This window comes from Harpia harpyja, chromosome 10, assembly GCF_026419915.1.
Source record: "Harpia harpyja isolate bHarHar1 chromosome 10, bHarHar1 primary haplotype, whole genome shotgun sequence".
NCBI classification, from domain to species: domain Eukaryota; kingdom Metazoa; phylum Chordata; class Aves; order Accipitriformes; family Accipitridae; genus Harpia; species Harpia harpyja.
This window is the reverse complement of record NC_068949.1, coordinates 20,356,213-20,370,802: the sequence shown is the minus strand read 5'-3', so window position 1 is coordinate 20,370,802 and position 14,590 is coordinate 20,356,213. Positions and strand designations below refer to the sequence as shown.

The 14,590-nt window shown below is 35.4% G+C and overlaps 1 protein-coding gene across 42 annotated transcripts in view; it reads right to left on the bottom strand.

Moving 5' to 3' along the window:
* The window catches only part of KCNMA1 (potassium calcium-activated channel subfamily M alpha 1), a 526,550-nt gene that overhangs the window by 183,876 nt on the left and 328,084 nt on the right, over positions 1–14,590 (bottom strand). Inside the window, exon 1 of one of the 42 annotated variants that reach the window (XM_052800286.1) lies at positions 4,365–4,957. The exons of the other annotated variants lie outside the window; for them this stretch is intronic. Within the exon in view, the coding sequence (XP_052656246.1) occupies positions 4,365–4,575 (211 nt within the window). The 5' untranslated portion in view covers positions 4,576–4,957. Of the gene's footprint in view, positions 1–4,364; positions 4,958–14,590 lie in introns of those variants that run through there. 42 annotated transcript variants of the gene reach the window in all.

Here is a 14,590-nt window from a genome sequence, read left to right as displayed (position 1 = left end):
TTGTCACCGATCTCCATCTGGACATTGAGCTGTTGACCACTATCCTCTTGATGCAACCATCCAACCAAGTCCTCATCCACCAAACAGTCCACCCATCAAACCCATATCTTTCCAATTTAGAGATAAGGATGTTGTGGGGGACCATGTCAAAAGCCTTACAGAAGTCCAGATAGATGACGTCCATAGCTCTTCCCTTGTCCACTGATGTAGTCACTCCATCATAGAAGGCCACTACGTTGGTCAGGCAGGACTTGCCCTTGGTGAAGCCATGCTGGCTGTCTTGAATCACCTCCCTGTCCTCTGTGTGCCTTAGCATAGCTGCTAGGAGGATCTGTTCCATGATCTTCCCAGGCACAGAGATGAGGCTGACAGATCGTTAGTTCCCAGGGTCCTCCTTTCTACCCTTTTTAAAAATGGGTGCAATGTTTACCTTTTTCCAGTCACTAGGGACTTCACCTGACTGCAAAGAGATGAGTATTCCAGAATAGTGTAAAAAAGAAATCTGAAAAGTGATCTGAACAAAACACACAAAAGGACTGGACAATGTCAGGGCTGCAGCTGGTAGGTTTGAGTAACCTTGTTTCCAGGTACTCACAGTATCTTGCTCTCAGGGGCTGAGCATGCAACCATCAGTTCGTTCAGTGTTTGCAAGTGAAACCCACTACACCTGCAGTGTTCAACTCTATGTAGTAGGGACAAATTACACTGTACAATGCACCAGTATGCATACCTTCCTGGTAGGTTATACCATGCAAAGACTTTGTGTGGTCTGTTGGCAACATCCACTAATACTAGCTGAACTGAAACAAGGGAGAAAGGAGAATTCCCATTCTTGAACAGTTGTTTCTAAAGCTTGACTGTGAAAGAGATAAGAGGTGCTGTCTTTGAACAAATCTGTTTGGCACTCTAAAACATTTAATAGCATTGACTACTTGACCCTCTAGTAAATTATGTGCATTTTGAAAGACTGCAGGTAATTCAGAGGTTTCAGCCTTATTCTTCAAATAGACTACAAAAAGCTGCTGCTGAGAATAAATTGTAAGCATAAAACTCAGATGAAATGAGTTTGCCCCTAAATGTATGATTATTTATATCACCTTGAACTTAGCAAGGGGATGATGAATCAACTGAATAATTCCCAGAGGAAAAGTCCACAAAGCACTTCATTCTGGTACTGGTATTAATGACATGCGGAAGTGTGCTTGCAATCATACATGCATCCGTAAACTGATGACACAGCAATCCTCACAGCAATAACCTTCTTGCAATGACACTGTTGTAAAACTAAAAATGGCCTAAATTATTCAGTAGGTAGCTTACTATGAATCCACATAAGATCAAAATTAAAACAAGTTAAATAGAAAAGATTTTGATGGATTTAACTCAAGAGTAATTATTGACACAAAGTGTCTGTAAAAAAATAGCCTGTCTCTGAAAACTAATCACATGTAAACAGTAACAAAATGCCCCATGCTATGCTCTATTTTCAAATCAAATTTGACTCACAACTAAGATGTTATCTCTTTCAGACCCACCAACTCACCAAGAATAGAAATTTTTGATGGTTTTTTATGTATCAAGAACAGTAAGCAAAATTCTATAATAGGACCACTAACAAAAATTCCCATTTTCCCCAAGATGTCTCAGCTACATATATGAATGTGTACATCTCTCTTTCCTTAGAAATATTTGGGAATGTATTTTATACATGGGGAAGAATAATTTCTTTTAATATGAAGTAACTACAAAACTGTTTTACATTTAAATGCTACAATCAATAGTTGAGATCGGGTAGGCTTCTTATGTATTACAGTAAAGTCTATTCTAATTTTCCACACTTCATAGGATCCTGCCTGCTAAAGTTAATTGCAAACTGCTGGATGGAATGCTCAGGAAGTACTTGCTGTTTTAGCTCCATCATGTCACTCACCTTCTTCTTGGCAAGAGGTTTTATATCAGAATTTTCTTATGGGATCTGACTGGAATAAGATATAATGTTCTACACTACAATTTATAGAAAAAATAAGTATCAAAAGATTTAATTTACGTAGAAAATCTATCTAATCACAGGAAAAATATACAGATAAAATGAAGTGCTGCTTCAGTTTGTCAGTCTTTTGCTTCTAAATGGATGACCAAACTATGCTTCTGAGCTGGAGTTAATTTCAGCTGCAATGCCCAGGATAAAGCTAAGACATTCATAGATTTCTAGACCAGAAAAAACTTTTATGATTATCAAACCAGATTCCTTTAACAATATGAGACAAAAAATTTTAGTCAATAGTTTCTGCCTCTAGTAAAATAATTTGAGTCGTAGGTATGATGATTCAAATGAACCTCTGTGTATACCACAGGTTTATTTTCTTACTGTGAAAATATTTCTTTAGCTACCTGTGTTGCCTGTACAGCTAACAGACCATCTTCATAGTACACTCAAAATGTAAAATATGTGTGTAATATGTTCTGTTATTTTTACTAGGTAATTTCCTGGATAACACATGTGGTTTAATTTTATTTCAGATTCTAAGTGTTCAACCTGGAACCTGTAAAACAAAAACCCAACAAAAAAGACCACAAGAACCACACCTGACTCCCAGAGAGCAAATGCCTACCTCCTGATATTCTATACACTGAATTTAGATAGAAAAATTACACACATCTTTCAGGCTAATTTTGAAGGGTCACTAAGAGAGGCCAAATAACCACCCAAAAACCTGAAATCAGTGTAAAATATTACAGAAATCAATGATACGTGCAATAGGAAACAATATACTATGTTGAAATACTGGGCTAGATCTAGAATACAACAGGAGTATTTTTATTCATTTCACTACATACTTGTTCAGTTCTGTGAGGCGAGGTGCAAATACTCTCCAGCTATCACTTTCTGACTCTTTACTAATGACCCAGTAAAATGGATGCTTTAGACCAGAACAGTGATATAAACATGACAAATAAACTATGTGCCAGCAGCAATGCAATTACAGGAGAAAATTATTTTCTCTATAAAGTTTACAGCAAAACAAACAACATTATTTTAAGCTTTATTTGACTTTAGTCTTAAAGGTGCTGAAATATGGTATTTTCCTGTCTGTCAGACAGTCTTGCAGTCTCTCTGCTGAACTGATGCTTTCCACTGGATTAATACACAGCAGCAATCAGGATTACCCAGGGGTTACAAGCCCCCGAAAAAAGGAAATTTATTATTTTAAATCTATAAAGGGGAAGAGAAGGAAATCACAACTAAACTTGTGTGTCTTTAACAAGATTCTAAAAAACAGAAACAGGAATTGGGATATTTCTTCCTTCAACATGAGAGGTCAATCTACCAGAACAGCATCAAGCATTACATAATTTCTCATCTATGAGACACGTACTCCCTTTCTTATTGCCATATATTGCTTTTTCTTGCTTATTGACAATAGCATATACAAAATATTGGTATAAGGATTCAATACACAGAGATTCTGTATACCATTTGTATTCCTGACAAACCATTCACCCATTCATCAGAATGGTATCTTCATCAAACCTATCAATGGCTACTTCTACCCTGTATTTCATTAAGATTGTATGGTTTACTGAAAACCGAACAAACCAGAATCTATATTTAGGAAATCAGAACTTTTTCTGAGACACATATAATGGAGCAGTAATTTTTAGGATGCAAAATAATCCTATCCTGAATGCCTTCACACAGCACAGCAGAGCAACCTGAGATTCCATGCCCTGTATATAGGTTTGAAAATGAAAGCTCAAAGAACAAGACAAGAAGAAATAGCATGGGAGGAAAAGAATCTGCTATTCCTTGGAAGCAACACAGCCAAAATATTTTGATGCATTTCCCTGCCGCTGTTATGCAAGTGTACAAGCAGAGAAAACAGCCCACGGCATGAAAAAAATCAATACCCTATGAACCAGAACAGTAAAACTCCATCAAGTTCAGAATCTACATAGGTTGTATAGTAATTGCTTTCAAACAATGTTGTATCAAAGACTTGTCAATAAATCTCTCTGCTGCACGTCTTTAACTTACTTTTACACCTGTTAAAATAATGACAGCAGTTTTAAAAATAATTTCTTAATAACTCCACCATTGCAGGATACTACATTCCATCCTTCAATAAAGAGTGGATTACTTGATTCTAGGTGAACACTGAACCCCTTTGATGAGGGAGATATGAGCACATTAAAGCATGTGTGTTTGGGAAGGAATTTTTCCTAGAAAGCAACTGAAATACTGCAGTGTTATTTTGAAGTTGAAAAATTAAATATAATGTCTTTTTAGAAGAGAACAACACTAGCACCAGAGACAGAAACACAAACTACAGCTCTGAAGAAAAAAGTTTAGAGTTAGACCTTACCCCAGTATGAGCCGACCCTATAACAAGACACCAGAGAGTTTCGAAAAGTATGTTGTTCTTCCCTTTCAGGGATATTATGTCCAGCTTTGACACGATATCCATTTTGGAACAATTCTCCAAGAGATTTTTTACGCCGTCTAGTACTTTTATAAGTTTCTGTACGCGTGCCCCCAGAAGTGTTGTGGTAGACTAAAATCTTGCTGGAAATCATGACTATGTATCTTCAGCTTCCGGAGCACTGCACGTAAGTATTGCGGTCCAGTCTTCAGTCACAGCATCCACTAATAGTGAAGGTAGTCATATATTTACCTTTCTTTTTTGCTAATTCAGTATCAACATGGAGAGACAGCTCAGAGTTCTTCCTTTAACAGAACTCTTTGGAAGCAGATTTATTTAACTGGACACAGGATAATGCAAAGTTCACCTTTACATGTTGCTACCAAAAGACAATTCAGTATAATCTAGTCCATTTCTGTTAGCATGAAACAAACAATTAATTCAAATACAAAACTCAGCCTCACAAAACAGACTAAGAGTATCACAGACTGGATGGACAAAACAAATCACAGAAGCAGGCAGGCAGTGCAGATGCTCCTCTGATCCATGATGTATTAGAGCTTAAAAGCCATCTTCTATCCGGATATTACCACATAAGCTTCTTTCACATACACCAAAGAACCACACCCATTGATCCAAAACCCAAAACGTGATGCTGTTCACTTGGAATGAACAGGTACTCTTATAAAGAATATAGTTCTTGTAGTTCATGTACATAAAGGGAATTGTTTAGTGTGTATTATTTTCTTTGGCAACTTTACATATCTGTCTTCCAGCTGAAGCTAGTATGCAGAAGGCAGAGGTCGCGTAATCAGTCAACTCTTACAGGATTTATCCCAGCTGAAATAAAAAAACCCAGACAAACACAACCCTTCATCTAATCCCAGTTAATGACAGCTATATTACTGAAGGGAAAAAAAAAAAAAAAAAGGCAATTTAGCCATCAAGCAAAAGCACAAAGAATAGAGTGCATTAGTTCTCTCAAGCAGACTCGCTCTGTGATTATTCATAAGACTGGATTTTTGTTCAGTCAGCTACCATCTCATTCAATTAGAAAAAGCTCTTTAAAATAAAATGTAAATGTGAGATACTACTTTCCATGATATATGATAGTCAACTTTCCTGCTTTGAGCATAACATACAAACTTCATCTTGAAAAAGCTATCTTCATTTCGAGGAATATGCTTATCATTCCTATTTTTTGTCCCCAGAGGAGCCACAAAGATGTATATGCCAAAAATAGATCAATGCCATCTGGAGTACAATACAAAGCAGACACAAAAATAGACTGCACCGTGTGCTTATAGGAAATGTACAGGATCTTAAAGCATTTTGGAAATGTTATTAAAGGGTGACAATGCCAAATATAGAAATGGGATGAACAGTACATACAAATTTCAAATTGCCAAGTAATATGCAGAGAGTGAACCAGAGGCAAACCACTTCTGTGACTCCTTTACATTGTAACCTTTACACTATGTTCTTACAAACAACCTGGTCAAGTTCCCACTGGTCATAATAGTAAAGTTCCACTAAGTCTAGTGGGAATAGTTTTTGATTCTTTACATATGCATGCAGACATATATATAATATACCTGTGAGCACTTGAATCATTCCTCTCACATTGAAAAGATTTGAACAAGATAGTACTTATCTGTGTTACTAATCACATCTTGTATGGCTCAAACTGAAAGAACGTCCTACTTACTTTTTACTATACAAGGCATACTATCTTTCTTTTTGTATTTCATCTTGAATAATATTATAATATTGGTATTATCCAATTTTAAACGTATCATTAGTGTACTTTGTACTTAGTACAGCAAATGTCTGGGTGTAGAAACCATTTCACCTTGCGAGCCTGGAACATCTCTAAAGGAAAACAGTAGCCAAGTAATAAATAGCAAGAGCCAAGCTGTCTAGTTTACATAACCTATATTTTGGTTTTAGTAATTTCATAGTATTCCTTTAACTCTCTCAGCTCCCTGGCATAGCCAGATTTTTATCAGTTTTTCTCTCTTTTTCTGTCAGTGCTCTGCTAAATCTGTTGCATACATAAAAATCTGAAAACATGAATTAAATGACAAAAACTGGAAATAAATCTAAAATAAACCTGTTCCACAAGTTAAACAAATATGAATCTAAATTTCAGCAGCAGCAAGATGACGACATATTGTGCTGAGAAGATGTTCGTAGTACTTTCCTGTGCAGATGTTACTGCTTTCCAATGGAATGTTTTTTAGCATTTTGTTCTACAACATGATTACTGATGAGGGCTTACTGTTTTCAGTGAGAGTACAGTTCTTTACCATCTACATTATCTATTACTTGGCCAAATTTTTCATATTATATATAAAATCAGATTACAGAAAATTGTTCTCTGTAGGTTATATTATATTTTTCTTCAGTTGTCAAGAAAACTACCTTTTAGATATCCCATTTTCTAGCTCAGATGAGCATCTGAGTGAAAGTCTGAAGTCCAATTAAGCAGATGAAGATGATGCCATTAGGAAAATAGCACTGTTCCCAGTGTTTCTGTACTTTTTCCTACCCCTGTGAGGGACAGAGCTGACAAGTCTCCTGGTCTGAGATAGACTTAAAACTCCTAAACTCTGTGTTATCAGAAACACTGGAGATGCGTGCAGTTTGCTCTGAAGTATTTACTCCAAACTAATTAACATTCATTCTGTTCTAAAGAGCTCTAGGATGACTTGTTAAAACCTATTGTACCTTCAATGAACCCAAGCTACTTAAAGTATGTTACAAGTGAAGTTTTCCATATTTTCAACAGAAGCCTATCCCTGGAGCATATCACTCAATGACCCTCCCTGAACTTGCCATAAAAATCGACTGATACACTTGTGGAAGCATTGCTACAATTAAATGACAACTTGCTTTCAAGTTCCATCCAAATGTGAAACTATTAATCTCAAATATGCAGAAGAAGAAAGCAAGACTTCTCAGCAGCTGAGCTCCGCTTTACCTTTGGCTATGCAGGAACTAGGTGCTTGCTGTACCATCTTGCAAGAGGGCAAGGGAAGAATAGATCTTTGGCATAGACAACCAATGTATTGGTTAGAAGTGGGTATCAAATTATTGCCCTCTGAAGCACAGGTTAGACAGGGATGACTGATTTGCTGTGCTTTTGAAGGATACTATCTGCTTACAGTTGTGCCCAAAAGCACAATCTAGAAAAAACTTAAAACACAAGGAAACCTGCCAAGGAGAAACCTGCTGCAGAGAAAAATAACTTTGTTATATCCAGTGACCATTCTCTCCTTGAAAATTACTTTTTAATTTATTTTACAGTAAGGCAATGCAGAATGTTCCACGTTAGCTTTCCTCTCAGGTTGCTACTTCTGAAACTACAGTGTAAAAGCCATAGTTCTAAAAGAAATGGCCTGTAAAATTTTCATTGGTCCTATTTCAAAAAGGGTAAAAGTATTATTCATAGAAAAAAAAAAATAACCTGGTGTGTCTGAATACAAAAACTATACAGGTTGGCCAGCAACTACTTTTTGGTACAGCTTTGAAGCATTGTCTATGGGTTATGACAAAAACATAACAATCCAATGTTAGTTCTGCCAAGCACTTACTGCTCATTAATCTCACTAAATGATTTAGAAGGTCAATTTACAACCCAAACTTGAGTTCCTGAAGAAATACGTGTAGTTGCATTATTTAGGTTTTTATCTCCCAGTCTCTAAGTCTTAAGATATTAAACCATTTTCAGAAAGCTTTACACAAGCAATAACAAAAACAGCCACTAGATATGTAAATACTAACTTTCTGCTTTATACCACTTCAGGCAATGACTATGTCATATTCTGTAAGACAAGCGAAGATATACCCAGTAACAAATAAATAGCAGATCTCTACATAAAATCAGAGTGTATTATCTTGTAAGCATCATATTTTATAAAGGAAGTATTATCCCACCAAACTGATAGTGGTCCCATTTTTAACAAAAAGCTGAAAGCATGAAGGGAAGAATAAAGAATATTCATACTTACCTTATGGAAAAAAAGAGCTAGGGAGAAAAGGAATTTATTCATCTCATTTTTCTATTATTTTAACATACAATTGTGTAATCCTTTCTAGATACCAAAGTCCATATTCAAAAAGGATGCAAAATATGCCTTTTTTAATTCTTTGACTTTTGGAGAATAAATTAATTGGACACTTCACTGATGATGCTACTAAAATCAAGATGACCCTTGAAATAAGAGGTTACACCTCAGCAAGCTAACCTTGCAGAGAGGTGGCACTGAAGGTTGGAAACTTGGGGTTTGTTTTTTAAAGTGCCCATTACAACTCAATGTAAAGTAGTCTCACTTCCTGAAGAATGAAGTTAGCATCTTGTATAATTTTCCCTGGCATTCATCAGGAACAAACTGCAGTCAAATCAGGAATATGCTATAATCACAGACTGTAACCATGGGGCAGGACAAATGATAAGAACAAAGGCAAAGGAAGGACGAAGGCCAGATCTAAAGCCTGACTCATGCTGCAGGACGGTGGTTTAAAAAAAGACTTGCAGTTCTGACTGTCTTTGCTGCTGTGAGTCACAAGGCACGGGCCATAACTTGAAAAGGAGTCAAATGTTTCAGTTCTAATCAACTGGTATGATATAAAGCATCCTAGCCATTGAACCTTCTTTAGTCTTTGAATTGCACAAAGAAAATATTTAAAGAATGGATATAAGCAGATACATATATTAATTATGAAAAAACAGTTATGAAAATGATACACCACAAAATTCTATATGTGATTATGATCCAAGTGCAAAAAAAAAAAGTTAAAAAAAAATCAATTTTCTGACCAGAATGGTGCCAAATTTCATAAAATATTTATGCCTGCCCAAGAGAAGTGATGCCCCTTTACTCAGTGTAGAGAATGACTCTGTGCACATGGTGTAAATTTATATTGTAATAACAACAGAGTATTTCATACCAGCTGTTGGATTAAGAATTTAGGCATAAAATTTCATAGAAATTGAAGATTATGGTGTTTTAACTGCTTTTTTAAAACATAGCTGTCATGTAGGTCCATACACCACTTACCAGTATCCCTTATTTCACCCCATGCCAGTACTAAAAAATAGTCTTTACCTCTTCAGTATTGTATCTTGTTTAAATACAAAGTCTGAGAACTGCAAGTGTCAATTCAGCACTAAGGCTGAATCAAGAATAAATCCAGTAAAGGGAGTAGCATTTAAAATTCCTCTCTTCAAATTCATGTTAGACAGAAAATTTGTCTGTGATCTGCCTACTGAGAAGCAAATTCTCAGGGAGTTTCAAGTGCACACAAATGCTTGCATTAATAGGCCAATGTTACCAAATCACTAAGAACACATAGGGAAAATTTCTGTGCACTATCAGAGTAGATTAGAACCACTGCCTAGAAAAGTAGGTGTCTAACGTTTTCCTAGAAGATGCTGTTCCTCCAAATCTATGTATCATTCGTTATTTTCCACTGAATGCAACACATTTCTTACACGATCTGCCCAGCATGCAAACGTATATAATTTTCTTTAGATTAATTTCCTAGGTAAGAGTGAGCATGAGAGAATCCAGATGAACCTATCTTGGATTGTTTTTATTTTCTAGATGTCTCTGCTTTTTTTCTGCTGTTTATGCTTTGCCCACAATAGAAAGGGAAGTGAAACAATGCAGAAGAATCCAAACTCAGTGTTAATATGGAATTTAATAGAAAATAAAAGCTGGGATCACACTATTTTCTTTACAAATTATCCCATCTCATTTGAATTTATACTTGCAATATTTTACATGTAGAGACTCAGATGTTCATTGACTGCCACACCATCATGATATATATTGCCTGCCAACTAACCACTATAAAAACAACTTTTTCTTAAGAGTTAGCATTCTCATAATCACATACCTAGGCATTACTAAACACTTCATTAACTATGCTTTAATAAGTACCTGAATTTTAAATAATTAAATTATATAAAAATTATATCTCTACAATAAAAATTTTAATAACAATTATCTTGATTTATTTTATTACATACATATTTAATCACTTAAGTACATAATTTAAAAGCGAGCTTCTAAATAACATCATATCTATTACCTACAGCAGCCTTTACGTAACAGAACATTAGTATGAACCCGTGTAGGATTTAGAATTTCAATAATAGCTATGGAAGTTGGATGTTGAATAGGAAAGGGTCGCAAAGGTTGAATTTTGAAAAAAGAATAAATACAAAGGTTGTAAAAGGCATTCAAATCATATTAGAATTTTATATTTATCCCACTGTGATTATTTCTTCTTCTGTCACAAGGCTGAAGAGTCATTACATCCTTGAACTTCACTGACTCACTTGACTTACCTCAGAGAAAAGCATCCCAGATCAGAATTAAGTAAAAGTGAGCAAACTGATATAATGTGAAAATAGTATTCACTCTGACATCAGCACACAGTGTCAGTGCCATACTTGGCCACTAACATTACAGCTAGCTCTTAGCAATAAAACACTTTTCTGCTAGGCTATGGAGGTAGGCATCCACATCCCCTAAGTCTAGCGTCAACTGAAATTATTCTAAATCTTCAAGCACAGGACAGTTTGAACGACCGAGGGGCTGCAGTGTGGATGAATGAGACTGGCATTAACTGCTGGATGCACAGTGGTTGCAAAGGAACCAGTGTGTCTCTGTAGTGCAGCATGAGCACACCTGTACAAACACTCCTACAGCTCTGAAGGAAAAAGTTCCACACAGTAAGGGGTTAATTAAAGAAAAACATAACCACCAATTAGCAAGACAATAAAGCTGATAGATAATTTATACTGAGCAGCAGAGTAACTAGGTGATAATGGAGAAATAACCACTAGAGAGTTTTTAGTACCTCAGAAATCTCATAATGCAGTAGACTAAAGATTTTGCTCTCAATCATCTTTGCTTATGAGGGACTACAACATGTTCATTTTGATTATGCAGATTATCGTCTCCAGATATCCTGACCTGAATGCAAAACCTCTTGAAATTGAATTTGACACTTAAGATACTACATGGCCAATTCTATTCAGCTAAACACCCACAGTGACGCTACAATATTATTATATTTAATAAAAACAGCACTCCTTGTAGGATAATGCTGAACAAAATGCTGTGTACTAGACCTGCCCCTGTACAGCACACTTCTATCTGCCTTACTTAATAGAAGCTGATTTAAAAAGGCAAAATAATTTCCCTGTGTAAATCACCTATAACTGAAACAAGAAAATGGCTTTAGAAAAAAAGTTTTACTTACGTAGAAAATCACATTTTTCTAAGTTTAAACATTATTTTTAAATTAAAAGATGCATTATTGTTTTTGATCTTTATCTGCCATCTGCTATATTTTTACTAGCAATAAACAAAAGAGCTGATAAAGTCAAACTGGCTGCTTTTCCAATATTTCAGCTTTTGACCTGAAGTAGCAGCTAGGTAGAATTCATAAGAAAGCCTACTTCCGACAAATGCCTGTGCAGTTTTGAAGACAAGCTAACCTTAGATAGTTGGAACCTAAAATACCAAGAAAATTCAAATTCTTTGGCTTTATATCCCTTTATACATATCATATCAGAGAAGTAAGATCAGTAGACAGATTTAGAGCAAAATGTTTTGTGACTAACATAAGCCTATATAAAATTTGCAAACACAATGTACTGATTTTTTCAAAAAGAATTAAAAACTAAATGCCCAAATGAAAAAAGTGCACTCCAAAGTTTAGTAGCAGCTTATTTAACACTGCTCCATATTAAAAAGTTCCCTGAACAGAATAAACTGGGAAAACCAGCAGAAAGATCCAAAAACATATACTTATAAAGAACAAGCAAATACTGCCCTCTGAGCATCATTAACTTTATTGGCAAAGACTTTCTGGCAATCCGTCAGGTACACCACTGCAGTGCAAGTAGTTACAGAGGAGTCAATAACTCCAGAGACACTTTTGTGATGCAGAGAAATGTCCTTCCATTTATGTACTGGATTTTCTCTGCTGTGTTTCTATTTTTATTTTATTATTTAGAATTTGAGATAGTATGATACTAAACACTGCTGAAGGCGATAACAAGGTTAATGAATGCTAAGTGTCTGGGGGTCAGCAGTGAATCAAGAATAAGCCCTGCATAATGTAAGCATGGACACTAAAAATACAGAAGTACTACAGAACCTTAGGCATTCAAAAAGATGATGTGAAACAAGTGGCAAAAAGTGGCAAACTATGAAAGATACTATTTTCTTAAGTCAATATTGTATGAAACTCTGCCAGATGGTATAAATATCCTGCACTCCAAAGCCTCAGAAAAAGCCTTAAACACTTCAGCTGGAAGAACACTTATCTCTGTAACCCAAATTTTTCTTCTCTACGTGTCACTTGACTTTGTATGGCAAATTACTGCAATTGCAAAAATTGAATAGTGGATTAAGGAACAGATTGAGGTGGAATGTAACATTGTTGCAAACTATTATCCATCCAAGCATTACTTCTGAAATGTCACATAAGCAGGAAGGTCAGAATTTTGCTTATATCAGTATCTGAAGCACAGAAGCACAAGAAGTAATCTTACCTTATCCCAATGAATTTTTGGCCTATCAGGTGATGGTCAAGCAGTGCATCTAAATAAACGTATTAATGAAGTTTCCCTTTTTGAGTTTGGAATTATAAGAAGAGTGAAAATCTTAATCAAATCCTCTCTTGACTTTTCTTAGATTCATATATATAAAGTTGAGCCAAAAGATTATTGAAAAGATATGAATGATCTGGTTTATATAAACCTCCATTATCAGTTGAGTACCTAAGTTCATTCAGAACTCTCTGATATTCAGTAAGAACAGCCACTATATGAACTTTCTAAAGTCTTGTACGGAATTCCTAACTTCTAATCTTTCTAGCAAAATCCCAACTATCTTTGCAGTTTTTATCAATTCCAGTCTCAACAGGATTTGCTTATGACTAATTCAGTCTTGCAAAAAGGCCAGGAGGAACATGGCTAGTTTGGGGGTTTTTAATTACTTAAACTGCATAATGCATCTTTTCTTAATTCCACATAAACCAAGCCTCATGCACCACAGAGCACACTAGACCACTGGTGCTGAATTAATGAGAGCTGCATGGACATCTCAGTACATTTAGTCCAGGGTTTAGAAGATAAAAGAGATCCTTTAAGCTGTGTTACAGAAGTTAGATGCTTAGAAATACAAAATGAGCTAAAGCTCAAAAACGGTCTCCAGAAATCATAAAACTTATGTTAAAATTACCAGAATATAAACTCTCATCTTCTAGGTATAAGGACTTCTGGTTTGGGGCTTATGCAGATATTATTTATATTAAAGTATAAAATACTGTAAACAACAAGCATTGAAAATTCAAAGTTGAGAAGATCACACCCTGCAACAACATTACTCAGATTCAAATTATTAAAAAAAAACCCCCCAAACAGTTACCAAGAAATGAGTGAAAGAAGGTATCGGGGAAAAACTGCAGGATAATGTATAATGAATAGATTGAATGCCTACAAGGTTCTGTACAAGTTAAAATACTATCTTGGAGCCAAGACATGAAATTTTATTTTCAACTGGTCTTTCAGCTGACTTTTAAAGATAAGAAACAATTAGTTAAATAAAAATATTAACCTTAACTCTCATATTACCACTCAGGAAAGTGTACAGGTTAGTTACATGCTATAGATAGCTCAGGAAAATTGGGAAAGCATCTACCTAATGATAATGCAATGATCTTTTTGGACACTACAGGTAGCATTTTTAAATGCCCCTCATGCAAAGGAATACAAATGCCAGAAGACAGCATAAGTGAATTATGGGTTCCCTAAACAGTTTGAGGGAAAGGGCTTTCTTCTTTTAGAGCATTATTCCGCATTCTATTAAAGACAAAACTGTACAGTCTGGGTAGCCTTCATTTGAGCAGAATGGACTTAATCACAGAGTCTGAAAGACCACTGAAACCATTAAAGAACACAATAGCAGTCATAAAGTAATTAAACTGAAAGAAAACATTAGAGTGTTTTTTCACATAATATCCGGATGTTGAGAACATGTTGTGATTAGACAGGAAAGGATATGGAGAGAAGAAAATTACATAATATCTTACAAAAAAAATGCAAAGTGTTTGGCTGTTAAGAGGAATTGCAGTGATTTATT